Source organism: Ambystoma mexicanum, chromosome 6q (genome assembly GCF_040938575.1).
Source record: "Ambystoma mexicanum isolate Mex_15411 chromosome 6q, UKY_AmexF1_1, whole genome shotgun sequence".
In the NCBI taxonomy this organism is placed as follows: Eukaryota; Metazoa; Chordata; class Amphibia; order Caudata; family Ambystomatidae; genus Ambystoma; species Ambystoma mexicanum.
This window is the reverse complement of record NC_090937.1, coordinates 1034609523-1034630205: the sequence shown is the minus strand read 5'-3', so window position 1 is coordinate 1034630205 and position 20683 is coordinate 1034609523. Positions and strand designations below refer to the sequence as shown.

The 20683-nt window shown below is 47.3% G+C and overlaps 1 protein-coding gene across 5 annotated transcripts in view; it reads left to right on the top strand.

Annotated features, from left to right (window-relative positions):
• The window catches only part of PCM1 (pericentriolar material 1), a 2166942-nt gene that overhangs the window by 682836 nt on the left and 1463423 nt on the right, over positions 1 to 20683 (top strand). For 3 of the 5 annotated variants that reach the window (XM_069631563.1, XM_069631564.1, XM_069631562.1), the window contains 2 exons: positions 6235 to 6375; positions 6455 to 6580. In XM_069631563.1, the coding sequence (XP_069487664.1) occupies positions 6235 to 6375; positions 6455 to 6580 (267 nt within the window). Of the gene's footprint in view, positions 1 to 6234; positions 6376 to 6450; positions 6581 to 20683 lie in introns of all 5 variants that reach the window. The other 2 variants (XM_069631561.1, XM_069631560.1) reach the window with 1 other exon arrangement.

The window sequence follows — 20683 nt, the reverse complement described above, 5'->3', positions numbered from 1 at the left end:
AAAAACAAACTCTACTAAAATTTACTTTTACATGTACTTACCTAGACATAGGACTCTATGGGAGTGCGGACCACTGTAACACTGGCACCGATAAGTGCCAGGCTATTATGCAAGTCTATGCAAAAAGGACGATCATACTCATCCTTGGCACTTAAGGGGTTAATAATGGTGCCGTTAATAACGGTGCCATTGTTGCAGTAAAAGTCTGCGGGCGGGTTGCCGTTCCGCCCATCAGAGCAGACATGGCGCGCGGAACAGCAACACGCCCGCAAAATCGTAGTTTGCCAGTCCGGAAACAACGGTGCGGTAAGCTTACCGTGACCGTTGTTTCCGATCCGGCAAACTCGTAATGAGGACCAATGATTCTACTTACAGGTAAGTACAATAATACACTAATACAATAATACACTATTATAGGCCCAAAAACACACTAGGAAAATTAATCCAGCAGGTAATAACACCCATATATACAGTCACAGTTGGTTAATGCCATTCATACCATTCACCATTATATCTGTAAGGAAAGGTAAGTAGTTAAGCAATTGCATAACCAGTCCACAGGAATGGCAGCCCTAACTGAGTCTATCTAACCCTAAGTTGAAAGGGGCCTTGTACCCAAAAGTTCACCAAGTACCTTCAGAAGATGGGACAAAGTTAGATTGTTCCAGAAGTCTTTCAAAGGGATTTACAGTAAAGAACTTTTCCTAGCTCCTAGAGCAGCTTTTAAAACAATCGTTTAAAAAGCAACGGAATGAAATGTAAATCAAAGTTCTTCACACACATTAAAATGGAGGAGATGGGGGGCACTGTCATGATGCCTACCCCCGGGGACCCAGACCAAGTCCAGCAACCCCGGAAGCAGGCATCAAGTTATCCCAAGCAAGCCCAACAACCCCTGCTAAGGGCTATTTGGGTCCGGTCCTGGCGCCTATGGCGCCAGGCTCATATGGAGAGTCAGTCCTGGCGCCATAGGCGCCAGGCTCATAGATTAAAACTTACCTGATGCAGACCATGCTGCAAACTTACTTGATGCAGACCATGCTGCAAGAGCTCCAAGCCAAAGGAGGCTTGGAAGGGTCTACTTTACTTTTTTACTTGGGCGGGGCTGGGGAGGATTACTTACCTGGGATTTTCTACTTTGGAGGCTATTTAAACCACGCCCAAAGAGCAGCACACGCTTTGCGTTATTCTGCATCCAGCAGCGTAACGCTCACCGTGCCTGCAAGTCTGCATCCAGCCTTCTGCCACGCCCGCCTCGAGTTTGGAGCTCCTAGAAAAAGGGCGAAAGAAGGAGAAAAGGTTAGAACAAGAGCAATACCTTTGATCCTTACCTGAATTCCCGATCCATCGCGCCTTCGAGCTGGAAGAAAGAAGCTATTTATGCGCGTCACCTCGCCTGCTGCAGCGCCGCGCTGAACTCACCGGCCTTCGCAGCATCTTCACATTCCACCGGATCTTCCTGCATGTTCCCGCTGCACTCCGGCACCTAAGGAGAAGACGAGAACAGCAAGGTGAGCCAAGGGAATACACAGAGGAATATTAGTTACCCCCCTCCCCCATAGACTTACCTGATTTTACCACCGGGGTTACAGTTCCTCTTCACGGTTCGGCACAGCTTCCACTGCATCTTCGCCGAACCCCGGCCCCTAAGGGGAAACAAAAGGACAGCAAGGTGAAACAAAGGGACTAACAAGGGGAACCCTCCTCACCACAATAGACTTACCTGATTTTACCGCCTGAGGTATTATTCCCCGAGACTTCATACTTTCTCTCAGCGCCAGAATAAGGGAGAAAGCAACAGGTTATTTATTGACATTATTTTATCGAACTGTGTTGGAAAATGCAAATCCTTACCAGAATACTACCGGTTGCCACGAGGAACTCTTCATTAGGGTCAAGCTGCAACCTGCAAGGAATCGGACAAGAGTGAAAGTCAGGCATTTGAACTCTTACGAACTTTATACTTAAGGCGTCTTGCCGTAAATCTCGGAGTCAATATTGTTCTGGAACTCACCAATTCCTTAGAGCCATTGAAGCAACTGGTTATCAACGCGCCCCTGCGCTCAATGCAGGATGGAGAGCTCATCTTTTCAAACCATCAGGTGAGACTATAAGAGGGGACATCAAAGGTGATCAAGACATCAAAGGTGATCAAAGGTGATCTGTGGGGAGAACAGCGGGGGTGGGGGGGGATTTACGCTCAACTCCACGGGTGGGTAATTCCCTTTCACCATTTGCAGAAGAATATTCCTACGGGCCAAGCAAACGAAGCTAGGTGGGCCAGTCCAGTCCGTCATCTCGGCCCTACGCGTCACATTGGTGGAGACCGCAGCTGTCCAGTTCCGATCGACGCCTCTGGGAGCCAGGTGAGCATAACAGGCACCGGTATAACTATTTCGATTACTGATCTCCCTTATCCGGTTTTCCCATAGGACTTGGCAAATCGATTGGGGGAGGGGGGGAGGGGTGAGTTGTCACTGGAGGTAGGCTTTCCTGCCGTTGGCTCCAGTAGAAGATGCCTAGGAGCTGCGGGTGCAAGTAAGGTTCTCGTCGGGTCCAGGTGCTCTGTGCAACCCTTTCCAGCAAAGAAATGCAGCAGGGACCGATGCAGGGCTCTTCAGGATACTCTGCCAGATGGGGAAGGCCGGTTCCAGTGACGGTCACTGCACATGGATGACGACCGGTGCCTCACCAGTCGCAAACAAAGGAAGCCTTCCAGAACAGGACCCGTTGATGCTGGAATGCTGAAACTTGGCAGGAGTGTGACTGGAAGGACTAGCTGGGGACCACCGAAGTTCCGGACAAAAACTTGGAACGACTGTTCAGACAGTTTTTCTGAAGTCCAGTTTAGTAAAACCATACAACTGAGGCAGGACAAGACTCCACTCCAAGTATAAGGCTGTACCACTTGAGTTCATGGTAGCATAGACCGAGCAGCCAGGCTTATCTTAGGAGGAAGAGAGGGCTGTAGGAAAGTACACTGAACGTGTAGCACACCAAGGATTCAATAGAAACACTGACAACCAGAAGTATTATAAAAAAAATAATGTTTATTTTGAATACAAGTAGGCCAAGTTAAGTCTTGGGGTAAGTACTGGTCATAAAGTCATGAACACATTTATAAAAACACACCACTATGCTTGAAGGTACACAGACCAAAGCACAAGACCTTATTTAAAATACCTAACAGAAGTTCTAGGGAAGTCAAACCATTTCAAACACATTTAGCATAGGTCACACCTATTCATGGGGAGTAAAAAAAAAGTTACTTTTAGATCACCTTCAGTTTTACAAGGGTAGTAGACCTGAGGAGTTGCACCGTGACGATCAACAGGGAATCTCATAGTAAATTGACTGGACAATATACTTTTCTGAATAGTGGAACAGTAAAAACCTATAACTCTGATTCAGGATAACACACAGTTTTACTAGGGGAGTTGGACCTTATGGTGTAATATACAATTAGAGGCTGCTTTCCAGGTCAGTGGAACTCTGACTAAGGTTAGCAATAACTGTTAACTTATTTTAGGATGGCACACAGCTAACGGAAGGTAAGTAAAACCTAGATACTTTTAAAAGGAGCTATCTGTAACTTCAGGATCAGTATAACCTCTGGCAGACTGGACAGGCTAACAGCACGTCAGGGGAAGCAAGACTCAGTTGGGGACACTCCTACATTTATCCTAACAGGAATAGTGAAGTGGAACCTACATTACTTTTGACAAGGCACAACCAATTCACAGTGGATCAACTTAATCTGACATCTCCTTATTGTTAGAATGGTGAAACCGTTTCTAATGAAAGTAAGATTTTACATATACTTTACAGAATGGCAGAACATATCTAAGGTAAATAATAACTTGTTTTGTAACTGTTCACTCTGGGACCGCAGTTAGCAACAAACTCTTTTTCAAGTAAGTACACTTTTCAGTACTTGTTTTACTTTTCGAGGCGGACCCCTTAAATTATCCAGCTCTTCCCAATTCTATGATTTGAGTACTCTGAGTCAGAATATGGACCCTGGTGGTCTAGGAGCTAGCTGTAGGCAGGGTGGGAAGGCTCAGTTGCAGGCTAAGTTTGGGTTCAGGAGGTTTACACAACTTTAAAAGTTAGTTGAGGATCCAGGGACTTCAGAGAAGTCACCCTTGGAGGATTCCAGCAGTGGGCCTGGGTGAACTTGATGGGTGGCCTCCCAAGCACACAACACATCAAAGCTACACAGGAATCACAAAGGCTTAAGGTAACAAACTACCCCAGCCAGCATAGTACCTTAGCATGGAAGACTAGTTCCAGTAAGAAGACTTCCGGATCTGCAGCCAAAAACCCAGTTGCTGGATTCCTTGTCATGAAGACTGAAGACAGGACACTGGAAAGGCTTCTGCAGCAGGGTTCAATGGGGAAGGCTACAGGCAAGAGTTTCTACACGGGTGGATGCCGCTCTGCAAATTTTCGTGCCCTTTTTAGGAGCTAGAAGAAGACTGAATATCGCTGGTTTGATTATCGTCGTTTGCAAGGTCCAGCACTCTGATGAGGGGACCTTTCTGACCCATTCTGAAGGTCCGGCATGATGCCCACAAAGTTTCAGCAATATTCGGAATTCATAAGACCGTGGCTCGAGGTCCCAGGGTATTAGTGTATTCCAGCCCTGCAAGGTCACAGCACGACGTGGGATGGCACCCATGGGTTCCCACTCACTGATGTATATGGAAAATAATCCACAAGTAAAGCAAAAAGTTCTGGGGTTGACACAGGTCAGGAAGATTTATCATTGCTATGAAAATCTTACCTAACAGCAATGCTTCTGGCACGATAGCCCAAAACGGAGCTGATCAGTCCACCAGCAGGTCCAGAGACTCTTCTCAAGACTTCAGGCTGCTGGATCGTGAGAAGGCGTCAAGACTGGTTGGTCCCACCGGTCCAGAGGGTCGAAGCACCAGCAAGCGTCTTCTGATATCAGGTAGTCCAGCAGGGCTTTGCCGGGACAGCAGTAAGCATGGTTGCCAGGCCTCTTCATAATTAGTTCTCCGGTCTGCCGTTGTCTTCACAACTACAAAGGATACTTGGCTCCCCTTTTGATCTGCCATTCCAGCTGTAGGACGACTCTTATTCTAAATTCTGGTGAGTGATCAAACTCAGCCCTCCGTTAGAAAGGATCTGCACTGCACTCCAGCAGTGGTCCAATCGGGCCCTCTGTGAGTCTGACTCATGCATGCATACCAGACTCAATGGCAGCAGTTTGTGGATTGGGACCAGACAGTCCCAGCCCACTTCCTGGGTCCATACACACATGGCATTCACTATACTGCAAAAACAGCAGCTTTCCTGGGTGAATGCATGACCATAAAATGGAATTCCTGTCCTGAGAAGGCAAGAAGAAGGTCAAAGAACAAAATTGCCAAAGAACAAGTTAGAAATTTCGTGATACAGCCATTTTAGGACACTGGCCACTATTAGTAGCCAAATGCAGTAAACGCGAGTGGGCACACTAAAGGTATAGCAAAAATGGTACAAAGGTAACTGCTGCCACCAGCTTGTCTTGAGTCACATTTAAAAGTAACCAACAATCCCTTTGATAAAAGTCTAGAGTGATGCAAAAGTATCCCCATTACACTGCATTTTTTAATGCTGTGTGCAATATGAAAAGGTTACCCAAACTGGTAACCAGTACACAACCAAAGGGAAATGTGAAGCTGAAGGCTTCATTTCTCTGTAAAATGTCAGGACAAAGTGTAAAACCAAAGCAAAGTGTTTGAGGATACATAGAATATGGAGGGAAAGTTGCCTAAAAGAGAAATCATTCCTAACAGTAATATATTTAACAATGAGGATATCACAACAATGACGGTATCCCTCTCTCACAATCAGAAGTTGGTCCGTAACTTACTGTGGTGTTTCGAGTTATGCTGCAGCACCAGTTATAAAGAAGCGCACACTAGTGCTCTGTTTTAGCCCATTCTAATGTGTTGTGCTCACTCTACTCTTTATCTTGTGGATATGAATTTTCCAGCCTAAACCATCAGCATGAACTAAATGCCCTGGTGGTATTTAACCATGAGACCAGGAGTTACTGTTTGATTCTTTAAGATAGCTTTGTGCTCTTTGTATTTGTACTGGTGTTTGCTCTCTGCTATCCTTCAACAAACTCAAAATAGTGTTGTAGGCGAAGATGAATACACTTACAATGTATTGAACTGTAGAAAAGTATCTTTTGTTAAAATTATTCTCTGATTTTAGGATGGTGACGATGCAGAGAATTGTGCCGGTAATGGATCTAACAGTGTTGTGACGGAGGATGAAGAGCCTCAACCAAATAATGTTAGACACAGTGTTAGAAAAACACAACGGGATGTGGCACTCAATGAAAAAGCAAGGCAAGTAAAACAAATTGGGATTATAGTTATACATATATTTCATATGTTGCAAACCGAAAATAATTTGTCTCCATTTTAGGGAGAAATTTTATGAAGCCAAACTTGAGCAGCAACAGAAAGAACTGAAGCAGTTGCACGAAGAAAGAAAGAAACTGATTGACATTCAAGAAAAAATACAAGAATTACAGAAAGCTTGCCCGGATCTTCAGGTAAACACTAGTGCTTAAAGTTGCAAATGAGCACAATGGAGCTGGCTTTAAAGGGATTGTGTGGTCATATGATTAGTGCGTCAGTCTTAGAATTTAATTTGTTCATTTGTTTGTATCCTCAGCAAATATCTTTTAGGTTTTTGAGATATTAACGAATCCTGGAGTGCTTTTAAATGTATATTAAATAGTCATGGGGATAAACGGGCCCGTTGTGGCACCCAACAAGCCATGCTGTGGTCTTCTGATTCGTATCCATCAATATTCACTTTAGCAGTCTGAGCCAATCCGTTTTGAACCAATTCTTGAGGTATTTGCAACATTTTTAAACCTAGGTATGCGATTGAAGTGATCCAGGATGTCTAAGGCAGCTAACATGTCTAACAACCTAATCGGCGCTGTAGAGCCCTTGTCCATAATATTAAGTAGCTGATCATTTACATCAATGAGCACAGTTGCTGTACTCCTCCCTAGACGAAATCCTACTTGATGGTCCACGAGTAGTTGGTTTTGTTCCACGTGATCATGTAGTTGTTTAGTGGCAGCTTTGTCCAAGGTTTGTAAGAGAAATGAAAGGTTTGAGACTGGGCAGTAATTCCGAGTATCTTGGGGATGTATTGTTGCCTTCTTAGGAAAGGGGGTGATCCAGGTTTCTTTTAAGGTCCACAGGAATCTAACTTTCAACATATGACCTATTGATTACGTTCGGGATGATAGCTGCTAGGGTTGGAGCCCCATTGTTTTATCATGGTAGCCGGACTTAGATCCCAAGGACATGTGGTAGAATGTATTGTATTTACTTTTTACTTGTTCTGTGGTGACGGGGACCAAATTAAATTCCAGGAGGACATTATTTTATGTCTCATTAAGTATAGTGGTGTAATTCTGTATGGAGTTGCAATGTACTAGTTTCTTGACTATTACGCATTTGATGTTTATGTAATGTTGGAATGCTAGCACCAATGAGTTGCACCATTCGGGAGATGCAGAGACAAGAGTATTACAAGCCTTAGGTGTACTAAACTGGTGGCAAATTTGAAATTTGTTTGGGTCTGATTGGCATCAGCATGTGGCTGGGCAGCGTGCTGGCCCCCTTACTATTCTGTATCTTCATAAATGCTGTAACTACGGAGCTCTTGGGGGTGTCAACGGATGCGCCTTCATTGGGATCTGACAAAATCCCAGTTCTTACGTTTGCTGATGACGCCGTTCTACTATCCTTGAGACCAATGGGGCTGCATCATCAGCTATACATCTTTGAGGACTTCTGCCAGGAAAATGAACTTTCCATTAACATCCAGAAGACTGATGCCTTGGTCCTTGGAGGTAGCAGGATGAGGAAACAACATAGTCAAGCTAGCCTTGGCGGATGGCCTGATAAAAGAAGTGCACTCCTACGACTATCTGGGTGTTAGAATCAAAAATGACTGCACATGGTCTGTTCAACTTGGCAAAGCTGGCCTGCTGCTTGCTAGGTACAGTGGTGCCCTAGCAAAGTTCACCAGAGAGCATGGAGGGCCAGTGGTGTAGCCTTAGAGGCTTATAAAGCCCAGACCTGGCAGGCAGTGCTTTATGGCTCTGAGCTGTGGGGTTGGACTTGCATCTCGCCCCTGGCGATAACAGAAAATACATTTTTGAAGAACTTGCTGGGTTTACCGATCTTAACCTCCCTGTCGGATTGGAATTAAATGTGTATCAGATAAACAAAAATGCAGGGCAAAACCACTGTTCTACTGGGCTAGACTGTGGACCAGTGAGCATCTATTAAAGTACAGGCATGTACTGGACAATGTGCCCTCCCAAGAGGGAGGCTGGTTTTTACCCTGGCTTTCATGCCTGAAGAACGAATTTCAGACACTTGACCATTTCTGGACCAGCCCTAATGACATTGGTAGAGATTTCAAAATCTGTGTTACTCAAGCACTTATGGTAGCAAGTGAGACTGAAATTAGTGCAGGGTTGGTAGCATCAGAACAGTTCTCTAGATACTGGTCTTTGGGGTATGAGGGCTATTTTGACGTAATGCAACCCAAGCAGATGCAAACCCTGTTTCTCAAGACTCATCTGGTCATTTTACCCTTGGCTGCCTTGAGGAAATGGGTGGAATCTTAATGTCAATGCAACCTGTCCATTTTGCTTGGATGTTGCCGAAGATATTGTCCCTTTTGCCCTGATGTGCCCATTCTATGGTGACTTGAAGAGATTCTCCCTAAAGCCCCTCCTGAATAATTGTGGAATATGTACTGTGGCAGAGGCCTTGTCGCTAGGCCTTGGAGCTTAAAGACAAGGTCTTAACTTTTGCTATGGGCTGTTATTTGTTGATGACCTGGAGAAGAACGAAATTCATTAGCTAGCCCAAGGAGGCTACTATTGGTTTTGTTCATCTTTTCCAAATTACTCGTACGTCCCATCCCCTTTCCTCCATACTTGTGGGACATTCCGTCCTGTGGGACGGGACCGCGGCACTTATGTAAAAAAGCCTAACATTGAAAATGTGTCCTTCTCTTTTTACGCGGGGTACCGAACGCGGCAGTAACCCCGCCCTCCTTGGCTCCGCCCCGCGCATCTCCCTTAAGTCCTTTTCTCCACACAGTCAGGGCTGGCGTCACCGGGAAGATCTTTTTTCTTTCTGTTGTCCTTCTCTCCTGCTCCGGTTCTGCGGTCGCGTAGTCCTCTATGCCGGAGCATCTGGGATTTGCCACTTGTTGTTCTAGTGAGTGTCGCTTCACTAGGGCGGATCCCCATTCTCTCTGCTTGGAGTGTCTGGGATTGGATCACCGTTGGGACTCGTGTTTCTTCTGCGACTTCCTTTCGGTCCGGGCACTTAAGCGCCTTTGCAGGTGGGAGGAAACCTTCCAGAAAGTTCCTCCATCGCTTTTCCAACTCTTTGACTGAAAGAAGAGACACCGGTAAGTTCTGTACTTTTCAGGGCACCCCGGACGGGGGACTTCTTCCTGTGGTCCTCCATATCCGGGAGGGGCTTCAAAAGATCTGCTACCGGAGTTATCCTGAGGTGCCTTGCAGGCCTAATAGGCATACCAGGGTTTTCTCAGAGGATTTCCGCGAGGGGCCTGCCTATACCGGATCACAATCTGAGGTTCACGATCAGGTGCTAATAGCCGGCATAGTCGTGAGGCATTTGGTACCGGAGTGCTCTCCAAGGTTTTCTTGTCTGGAGTTTCCCACACAGACACTGGGGTGCGTCCTGAGGCCTCTGTTGAGGCTTTCTGTACCGAACCATGGTTCGAGGCCCCTCTCGAGAGAGCTATTAAGACCGGACTCTGTTCCGAGGTTCCTCTTAACGAGGCTAAGGTGTGTACCAGCAGAACTGAGGCCCCTGTAAAGGTCTTGTCTGTGAGGTGGATTCCTCAACTTTCCCGCGTTCGAGGAGGTACCGGTTCTGTTGAGGCGGTACAGGGAGAGGTAGTCGATCGTAACTCCTGTTACCGGCGTTGCTGAGGTTCCTCCTTTGGGGGCTAGTTCAAGGGACAGATGTCCAGTAAACATCCAAGTCCCCATAATACCGGCTCGGCCGAAGATCCTTGTGGGGGGTGACTCTAAGCCTTCCCATAAACAATCCAGTGGTCACACAGATCCTGCTGAGGAGGCAAAGTCTTCAAGTATCGGCACGCCAAGCTTCCCTCCCTGAGCTCTATTTCTTCAGCAGAAGCTAAGGGGTCTCAAAAGCACTCAAGATCTGCTAGCACTGGCTCTGCTGAGTTTCCCTGTCACAAGGCTAAAATGGATAAAAAGTCCACTGAGGTCCCTGTGGTGACAAAGGCCTCACTGACACCTGTGACGCAGTTCACTTCAGGCAGTAGTGGGTTCCACGATCGCAGGTCGTGCAGGACTGATCCTCTGCCGGGTAACTCCCGCCACAGGCAGCAACGTGGACGGTTATTCTCTCGGTCGTCAGCCTCCACTTCAGGGACAGATAATCTCTCCGCCGAAAAGTCTGCAACTTTTTTTTTGGTGCTCGCACGAGACTCCGGTGGGAGAACGAATCTCGTCTCATCTGGAGGTGTGGCAAACCATCATCGACGACCGGTGGGTTTTGTCCATCGCTCGGATGGGCTGCCACTTGCCCCCTCCCCCCTACCCCACCCTTCAGGCCTCCCTTTCAGCAGTCGGGAACGCTCTCCCTCAGAGCCGAGGTCCAGAAACACTGTGCTGTAGAACCTGTTCCCCTAGTGAAGCGAGGGGAGGGCTTCTACTCTAGTGTGTTACGGTGCCAAAACCCAACCAGGCTGGCAAGCGCACCATTCTAAACCTTTCCCAGTTCAACCTTTCTCTTCCCCAAGAGAACTTCAAGATGATTATGCCCTGCCAAATAAAGTCCTCTCTTCAGAAGGGTGACTGGCTCAGCATTGTGGACCTTCAGGATGCTTATATGCATATCCTGAACAAAAGCCTGCATCAGAAATAACTGTGGTTATCCCTGGGAGAGGAGCACTATCAGTTTCGGGTGCTCCCTTTTGGTCTCAGCTCTGCGTGTCTTCACAAAGATGTAGGCAGTCATTGCAGCTTTTTTAAGGCTACAGGGTATTAATGTGTAGCCATATTTGGACGACTGGCTTCTGTGCAGCCCCTGTCCGGTGAAAGCCTCAAGCAATCTTCAGTCACTCCTTCAGCTCCTGTTCAGTCTTGGGCTGTTGGTGAACTGGCGGAAATCCTCCATGACGATCTCTCAGGACCTGATATTCCTGGGTTTCCGTTGGATCACGATAGACTGCAGGGTGTACTTGACGGTGGACAGGATGGCAGATCTGCTAACCATGTGTCAAGTCTTTATTCAGTCGGAGAGCATGTCCGCGTGGTGGTTCCAGAGGCTTCTCGGCCTCATGGCCTCGTGCGTGCTTGCTCTTCCCCTGGCGCGTCTCAAGATGCGACTTACACAGTTGGCTCCTCGGAGCTCCTGGCTCCAGGCGGTGGACCCGAACACCAGAATGGTTTCGGTTCCACCCTACATGAAGTCGGATCTCCTTTGGTGGTCTTCTTCCAGCAATCTGTCGGTGGGTGCACCTTTTCAGGAGCCCTCCCCTCAGGTGACCATTATGACAAACACCTCCTTTATTGGGTGGGGCGCGACGATGGATCATCTTCAGGTTTTCGACCTGTGGTTGCAGCAGGACAGACAATTTCACATAAATCTGGAACTTCTGGTGATCTTCCTGACGCGCAAAGCTTTCAAGCCAGGGATTGTGAACAAGGTGGTCCGCAGCCACATGGAAAATGTGGTATCCAGGTTTTATGTCAACAAGCAGGGGGCGGGGGGGACCAGGTCACCACCCCTTGTAGACCTAGCCATTCAGATTTGGATATGGGCCATTCAGCACAGTGTTTGGCTGTTGGCGGTACACATTCCGGGCCAGCTGAATGTGACGGTAGACTCTCTCAACCGGCGAGCGGTGGTCAGCTACGAGTGGGAACTGAACACGGAGATCCTCTGTGACATTTCTAGCCATTGGGGCACTCCAGAAGTGGACCTCTTTGTGACGTCATCAAACAGGAAACTTCCTCTTTATGCTTCCAGGAATGGACTCAGATTCTTCCCTGGGGGATGCTCTCGAGATTCTGTGGCACAACATGAGGGCCTACGCCTTTCCGCCTCTTCCTCTGATTCACCGGGCTTTATGCAAGCTCAGAAACACGTCGAATTGCACTTTCCTATTCATAGCCCCTTGGTGGCCAGCCAGATTCTGGTTTTCGGAGTTTCAGCATCTGTCAGTCTGCTCACCGATCAGGCTTCTGCTGATTCCCAACCTGCTTCTCCAGAGCGATCAGCAGATGTGGCACACCTCCCCACAATCGTTCAGCTTGGCGGCGTGATGCCCGAGTTAACATCTTTAGAAAGCTTCAATTTGTCGGTGGGTAATATGCGTATCATCCAGACAGAAAGAAATCCTTTGAGGTCTCAGTACAGGAGCAAATGGCTGTTTCTGTCACTGGTGTTGAGCGAAAAAGTAGGACCCCAGAGAAGCTGTCATCGATACGGTCCTTTCTTTCATTTCTCATCTGGCAGCTTCGGGCATGCATGTCTTGTAGGACTTATTTGTCGGCTATTGCTGCTTACTTGTCCACGGACCTTTGCTCTTTTTCTTCGACAAACCCTGTCATTAAAAGGCACTTTGCAGGTGTATTGCATTTATATCCACCTATATGCAACCCACATCCCAAGTGGGATCTTAATGTGGTCCTTACTGCTTTATGCCATAAACCCTTCGAGCCCATGGCTATGGCAGACTTGAAATTAATTTAATGGAAAATGGCCTTTCTGATTGCAGTAACCTCTGGAAGGCGTGTAAGCAAGCTTCAGGCCTCGTCGATGGAGCATCCATTTCTCACCTTTCACAAGGATAAGGTTGTCCTCCGGACCAATCCTTCTTTCCTTCCAAAGGTGCTATCCAATTTTCATCTGAACCAGTCTATTTCCTTACCAGTCTTCTTTTCAGAACCGGCTTCAGATGCCGAGAGGGTTCTGCATAATCTGGATGTAAGGCAAGCTCTTCAGTTATATTTGGACAGAACATCTAATCTTCTGAGCTCTTCCGAACTCTTGGTGACCTTCGGAGACCCGAAAGGAAAGCCGGCTTCGAAAGCAACTATCTCCCGATGGATTGCTTCCTGTATCTCCAAAGTTTATGCCCTTCAGGGCCTTCAGTCCCCAAAGGGAATTCATGCCCATCTTGTGCGGGGCAAGGCAGCTGCCATTGCCTTCCAAAAATATGTTCCCTGGGAAACCATTGCCAAATCAGCTACATGGGCTTTCCAATCAGCTTTTGTGAAACATTACTGCTTAGGATCTGAGCTCCAGGGCTGATTCTCAGTTCGGGCAAGCTGTTATTACAAACCTCTTTCAATAAATGAGTTCCATCCACCCGTTATTCTGTAAGGAGTGCTTGGTAATCTCCGACAAGTATGGAGGAAAGGGGACGGAAGATAGGAGTATAATAAATTTACTCACCGTAGTGACTACCTTACTCCTAGTCCATAGTCCCTGTTCCTCCATAGGCCCCGGCCACCGTCCCCTCTAATAAGTATCCTCGGTTATTGCTTAAATGGTCTCAGACCTGGCGATAGAAAAGGACTGAAGGGCGATGCGCGGGGCAGAGCTAAGGAGGGTGGGGTTACGGCCGAGTGCAGTACCCCGCATAAGAAGAGGACACATTTTCAATTTGATGCTTTTTTACAAAAGTGCTCCAGTCCTGTCCCCTCAGGACGGAATGTCCCACAAGTATGGAGGAAAGGGGACTATGGACTAGGAGTAAGGTAGTCACTACGGTGAGTAACTTTATTATTTCGTCCCATGTCCCAACTTGATATTATGGAAATGTTTGTGTCTGGTCATTGGAACATAGATCCTCTGTTTGCCCAACATATTGGCAGAAGTGATTGTATATCACCACCCAGTTAGGACTTTCCTCATAGACTAGAATTGTCTATATTGGACCTAGATTAGTATTTTTCCTGCTTGTGTTTTTATTGTTTAGCACTGGGGTCTATTGATGTGGCGATGTTGTAACTGTGTTTTTACTGATGTGTATTGTATCTCTTGGCTTTTATGGTTGTTTTATGCCAAAATAAAGTATTAACGAACAAACATATCACATATAACACTATCAAATCAAGATTTTAAAATGTCTAATGGGTACTCCATTCGAACCCCTTCATTTCTGCCAATTAAGGTTTCTCACTCTTAAGTCTTCCTAGTGGCTTTAACTTCTGCCAGAAGAGTGAGCGAATTACAAGCCTTATCTTGCAAACCTCATACAATCTTTCACAAAGATCAGGTAGTTCAAGTGAAGCCAAATTTTCTCCCAAAGGTGTTCTCAGAATTCCACATCACACATAAAATAACCTTACCTTCATTTTACCCTCCTCCCCATCCAGGGAAAGAGGAAGGGCGATTGCACAGGCTGGATTACATTAGTAGACTTGCGAGAATTAGGCAAGCAGACCAGTTGTTTGTGGGGTATCTAAGGCATAAGTTAGGTTTACCTATTACCAAACAGACCATCTCAAGATGGATTATACAAACTATTATAGAGTGCTATAAATTGGCAGGAAAAGAGCCTCAACACCTCAGGGCTCATTAAACCAGGGTTATCGCAGCCTCTTCAGCTCTCCAAAGAGGAGTTCAAATTAAAGACATGTGTGGCTGCCACATGGTCGCCTGCACATACTTTCACCAAATTCTACAGTCTTGATTCCTCCTCTAGCCAGGAAACTAAATTTGGAAAAGCTGTGTTGTACTCTGCATCTTTAAAGGAAAGCAGTTCGTTTTACTCCAGCCTCCTATACACATTACTGCTTTGGGAGTCTATTAAAGATGAGGAATACATGGGAGGACACAATCCATTCAAAGAACAAGTTACTTACCAACTATAACATTCTTTCGACTGGATTTTCCTCCCACGTATTCCTTATCGCCCCTCCCACCCTTCCCAGCAGTAAAACCTCCCTTGTAGTTGCAGCCTATGCTTCTTCAAGGGTATTAACCATCTCATACAAGGCAAAAACAGCACCTCAAAATGGAACTGAGCAACGGACGCTGTGCGAGTTTAGATCTTTGGTGACATCGGTGCCGATACGGAGGCCTTTGAGGGACACCGACTTGAGGGACGTCGATGCGCAGTGCCCTCTACTGTGAAAAACATTTGAGGCCTGCCAGCTGGAAGTGGATTTATCAAAGATGAGGAATGCATGGGAGGAACATCCAGTCGAAAGAACGTTACAGTTGGTAATAACTTGTTCTTCTATCCGTGGCTACTTTTACCCCCAAATACTGCGCAGAGCTGGGCAGTCAGCGATAGTCAGCCATGTTTTCCGTCCGTGTCATACCTTGTGTTAGCGGGATAATTTCTGTTTTGGCCTAGTTCATTTTGTATCCAGAGTATTTAGCAACTTATACATTTTGCATGATTGGGGCCAGGTTAATATCGTGGTCACGTATGTAGAAAAGGGTGTCATCTGGGTATAACGAGATCAATTGGGGGGACTGCGAATTTGGATGCCTCTGCCAATGTGCTTATGTCGTGTGAACGCTGCCATCCCTTCTTGGTTAAGGTGAAAATGATGGGGGTGGGGGAGACAATGGGTAGCCTTGGCATTTGCCTCTATGCAGTGAGAAACCAGTTGATAGTGTGGTTTGTTCTAATTCTTGCACTAGGGTCTTTGTATAGTAGTCGTATGTACCCCATGAATTGTGTCCCGAACCCCATACGTTCCAGAATTGCGTACATGTATTGCCAGGAAACTGAATCAAACGCTTTTTCTGCGTCTAGCGAAACCGCTACTGCTTTTACTTTGGGATCAAGTTGGAATATTATGGCAAATAACCTGCATAGGTTCAGTGAGGTTGATCTTGGTGGAATAAACCCCACTGGTCGGGCTGCACTAACTTATTTGTCTATGGTAATAGTTTGCTACTGCTTTAGCAAAGATTTTTGTGTCCGTGTTTATCAGTGATATGGGGCGGTAGGATGTGGGTTCAGATTAGGGTTTGTTTGGCTTGCACAGGACTGTAATGACTGCTACACACACAGACAGTGGAAGTATCCCCGTTGATGTAGCCCCCTCCCACACTTCCCACAAAATAGGGTCCAGTTCTGCTGATTAACATTTGTACAGGTCTACCGGGAGACCTTCCGGACCCGGGGCCTTTACAGCCGTCGGGTCCTTTATTACCTGTACAATCTCATCCAATGTCAGGGGGAGATCTAGTAGCAATCTCTCCTGGTGTTCCAGTTTGGGGAGTGGGAAGGATCCCAGGTAATGGTCTTAGGCTATTGTTGATATCTGATCTGCGTTTGCATATAATGTGGCATAAAACTCTCAGAACACCCGGTTTATTTTCCCAGGCTCTGTGAAAACCGCCCTATCGACTCAGACTATGCTTGTGATTGGTTTAATATTGTGCTCCGCTTTGACTAAATGAGCCAGGGTCCGACTAGCTTTATTGCCCTCCCCGTAGCTCTTGGCTCTTGTTGGTTGGGTGATGTATAGTATTTCCCGCTCAGCCAAATTCCTACATTTCTCCAGCTGTTCCTGTAATGGTGCAAGTGTTTCCTCACCCGGCGTTGTTGCGTGTATGTTTTCAAGGGAGTGTAGCGTGTTTTCCGTGTGATTTAGTTCTGCTCTGATCGTGCGAAGCGTGCCATGTGTTTGTGACAGTAGTTGCCCCCTTAACCAGACCTTGAATGCTTCCCACACCGTGGCCACTCCCCCAACCTACCCCTTATTGCTGTCAAATCTAGTATGTCGTTCCTCAGTGGTTCAATGATGGTCCCATCTCGGAGCAGCGCCGGTGGCATCCGCCATAGGCGAGCGCCCCGTTCCTGGACCGACACATTCAATGCCAGTACCACCGGCGAGTGGTCCGACAATGTTCTCTGGAGGATGGTGCATTCTTTAATCTGTGTGATGTGTAGCGTGGAACATAGCCAGTAGTCGATACGCAAGCTCGGGTTGTGTACCTTGGAGTGAAATGTGTACTTCTGGGGTGTAATTCTCTCCAGGAGCCAGAGTAGGAGGTGAGACATGCCCTGCAGTATAACCTGCGCAGTTTTAGTTTGTGACCTGGGGTTCCTGTTTGATTTGTCTTTTTGCGGGTTGAAATTAGTGTTAAGGTCCCTGCCCAATATGATACTATAGTTGCTTGATAGTGTTGATCTGTAATATGTACATAGATATCGGGATCCTCTGTTTGTGCTGTATGTATTGACCAATATTGCATGATAACGTAGCAGCCTGTGTCCACCTTTGATCTGGTCAGTTGGAACCCCAAGCGGTGGTGTATAAGGGTCAATCCCCCTCGACTGTGTGGAGTATTCTGTGCCTACTCACATAGGGCCCCAATCTCGTGCGAATGACTCGACTACCCTTTGTGTGGCGTGTCTCTTGTAGCATCAAGACGTCGACCTCATGTCTTTTGTCGTATGCCAGAATTTTCTCTGCTTTAATCGTGTTGGCCAGGCCTCTTATGTTCCAAGTGAGGAGATTGAGCGTGTGGTTCATCCTGGTTTGTACCATCTTATAGCAGTGTTTGCATAGTATTTCAACCAGTTGTGAACTGTGTGCGCTTTGTGACTCTTTAAACCGTCAGGTTTTTCTTGTAGCCCTATCCCAACTAACCCCCTACCCCGCCCACCCTCACCATCCCTCCAACTGGACTGTGTAGCCCCCAACCTTAAAATGTGCTAAATGTGACTATAGTTGTTTCGGGAGAACCTCTTGATATGGTGCCTTGGTGGATGGAACAAGTATGAATTATGCCCCTTTGATCAGGAGTTGTGGCGGTGGTCAGCCGTTGTTAGGTGGAGCCGGAATGTTGTTATGTGAATGCCATGGCCGCCTCTGAGGAGTCAAAGAAGTGGGCTCTGCCTGCATGTTGCACCCTTAGTTTTGCTGGAAACATCATGGCGTAGGGTATCTTCCTTTCTCTTTGCGCCTTTTTAATTTGATCGTATGTACGACAGGCAGCCTGAACTCTGTTTGAGAAGTCCGGGCAGATATGGATTCTGGCTGAGTCGTATGTCAGGGTGCCCTTTTCTCTTGACAAGTGGAGGATCAGGTCGCAATCGCGATAATTGAGCAGGCGGACAATGATAGTTCGTGGAGGGGCCCATGGTTTGGGCTGCGGGGCTAGTGGTCTGTGAGCCCTTTCAACGAGAAATTGTGGTGAGAATTGCGCTTCCGGGAACATAGTGCGGCGTGCCTCCTCCAGGGACACTTCTATCGGAACATTTATGGGGCTCTGGGCTATTCCCACTACCCGGATATTATTTCGGCATGTTCTGGACTCCAAGTCATCGCATTTGACTTGAACCGCCTTCAGGCGCTTTTTTTTTTTTTTGTAAATCTTATTTTATAAAAGTACAAAAAAAACATAGACATACACTTCTCTCCAATTGTTGTCACGTCAACTGAAAGCAAAGGATCATCGTTGTACATAAGGTAACAATAGTCAAATTAAGTCAGATCAAAGCAGCACACCCTTTTCCTTACTGTAGCATCTCCGGTTGCCCCCATCAACTCCCCTCCTCCCACTTGCCCCAAATCTTCATGGCCTTGGTGTGATACCACCGAGCCGTGTATACTCTGTGTTCCACTGCAGCACATTTGTCCAAATCGGCAAGTCATTGGGCTAGTATCGGATTCTCTGAGCCCCACAATTGAGCTATGTTGCGTTTAATCAGTCCAGCTGCTGTGGATATAAACTGTTTTTCCCATTTATTGGTAATGTTTTCGTCAGGGATACCCAGCAGCAGTAATTTAGGGTACATTGGTACCTCTTTCCCCAGTGTCTGTCAGTTTATTGCAACATTGTTGCCATAACCTCAGAATTCGGGGGAATTCCCACAGGATGTGTATGACAGTGCCCTCCCCTTCTTGGCCTTCAGGCACTTCTTAATGTCTTCAATGTCCCTGCCCTGCGCGGCTGCTGTCTTCCAGCCTGCTCACCCAGGTCTCAACCTCTGTGACTCTGGTGTTCACTTTCTGCAGGTCCCCCCTTATGGAGACTGTTATTGCCGATGTCCAGTTTATTTACTGCCGCAAAGCCGGCCTGAAGCTCTGACATAGGAGTCCATAGACATTTCTGGATGGGACAGGCTAGCCCCGGGGGAGCTCTGGTGTGATCCCACGGCCTCCTCTGATGTTTGCACGTTCGTGTAGGCGTCCATGGGGCCCTTATTGTTTTTTGCGCCTCGTGTCATGTCCTCTCTCGGCTGGCTGGCTGCCCTTATTGATCTGTGGTGTTTGCTTGCCAGAGGTGAGCAGACTGTGTGCTCTCCAGGGAGTATTGGGTGGGGATGTGCTGCTTTTATCTGTCCTGTTTTGAACTGGTGATAGGCTGCTTGTAGCCCCTTCTGTGGTGAGGATCTGTGAGTGAGCGGCAGTGTCTAACTCCTCTGAGGTGTGTTGGGGTGTCTTGGCACCGTGTCCCGGTTTGTATACTCTTCAGAGTTTGATGGGTGGAGGCGCTGTACTGAACGCTCACTCTGTGCGTATTTGAGGCTCTGGATGTGCTGTGGTGGCAGGCACACTTGAAGAGACAGTGCTGGCGGGACCTTGATATACTTAGCACACTCGCATGGTCCCCCGCAGTATTCTGGGGGTAGTGTTTGCTGAGGCTCCCTGTGTATGCAGGAGCGCCCTGAGGTGGTCCGGTGCTGCTTGGCGGGCTTGCCCTGATGTTCCCCACTGTAACGCAGCTTGTGTGCCCTGGTTTTATGGGACCGTCTTGCACTTGTGTTGAGGCTGGCAGCCGTATGTTTGTGGAGAGAGTGAATGCTCCCCAGGACTGCTGTGTGGTTGCAGTTGGCCACAATGTGCTGCGGATGGGTCTGTTACGTTAACTGCAGTGCTGTAAGATCGTATGGGGGCACGGCCAATAGCTCTGTGTGCGGGGCGTGGTATAACCGCCCTTGTCTCCTCTCTTCGGGCCGATGGCCGTTGTTGTGTGAGCAGGCAACCCTCCGATTGCTCTAAACCTCTCGGGTGTACCACTGAAGACCGGGCTACGGCGCCACATGCTGTCAACTGTCAAAGTATGCCGGCTATAGCTTGTTTACCTGCTGCTTCCCATGTCCTTCACTCGGTTGCCTTCTATCCGCATTGGGAGGGGGCTCCCCAGCGCCTCCGATTACCCCATGCAACGAGGCGCCAGCACCGAAGTTCTCCTGGTGCGGTTCCCCTCCTCCGGCTGTGTGCTGGAATATGGACCTCCAGCATTGGATCTTTCATAGATTCAGATGCTTGAATATTCCCTGCCAGACTGGGAATCCTCTGTGACTTAAATTATTAAAAAATTAAATATTTATATTATTTCCATAGAAAAAATAATGTAGATTGCCCATTATGGCCTAGGAGCCTTTCAATTATGTAGTCCCTCCACCTCACTTTAGTCCTTTATGGCCCTAACGAATGAGGTGGCGGGGTTTAAGCTCTGCCCCAGGCAGCCATCTTCAGATTTTTCACCACAGTCTAATAGACTAGAGGGACAGACTAGAGGAAATACTCTGCTCTCTGAGCTTTTCGATTTTTCTTCACTGTTAGCTTTCATATTTCTTTCTCAAAAAACAGCTATATCTTGATGATCTGATC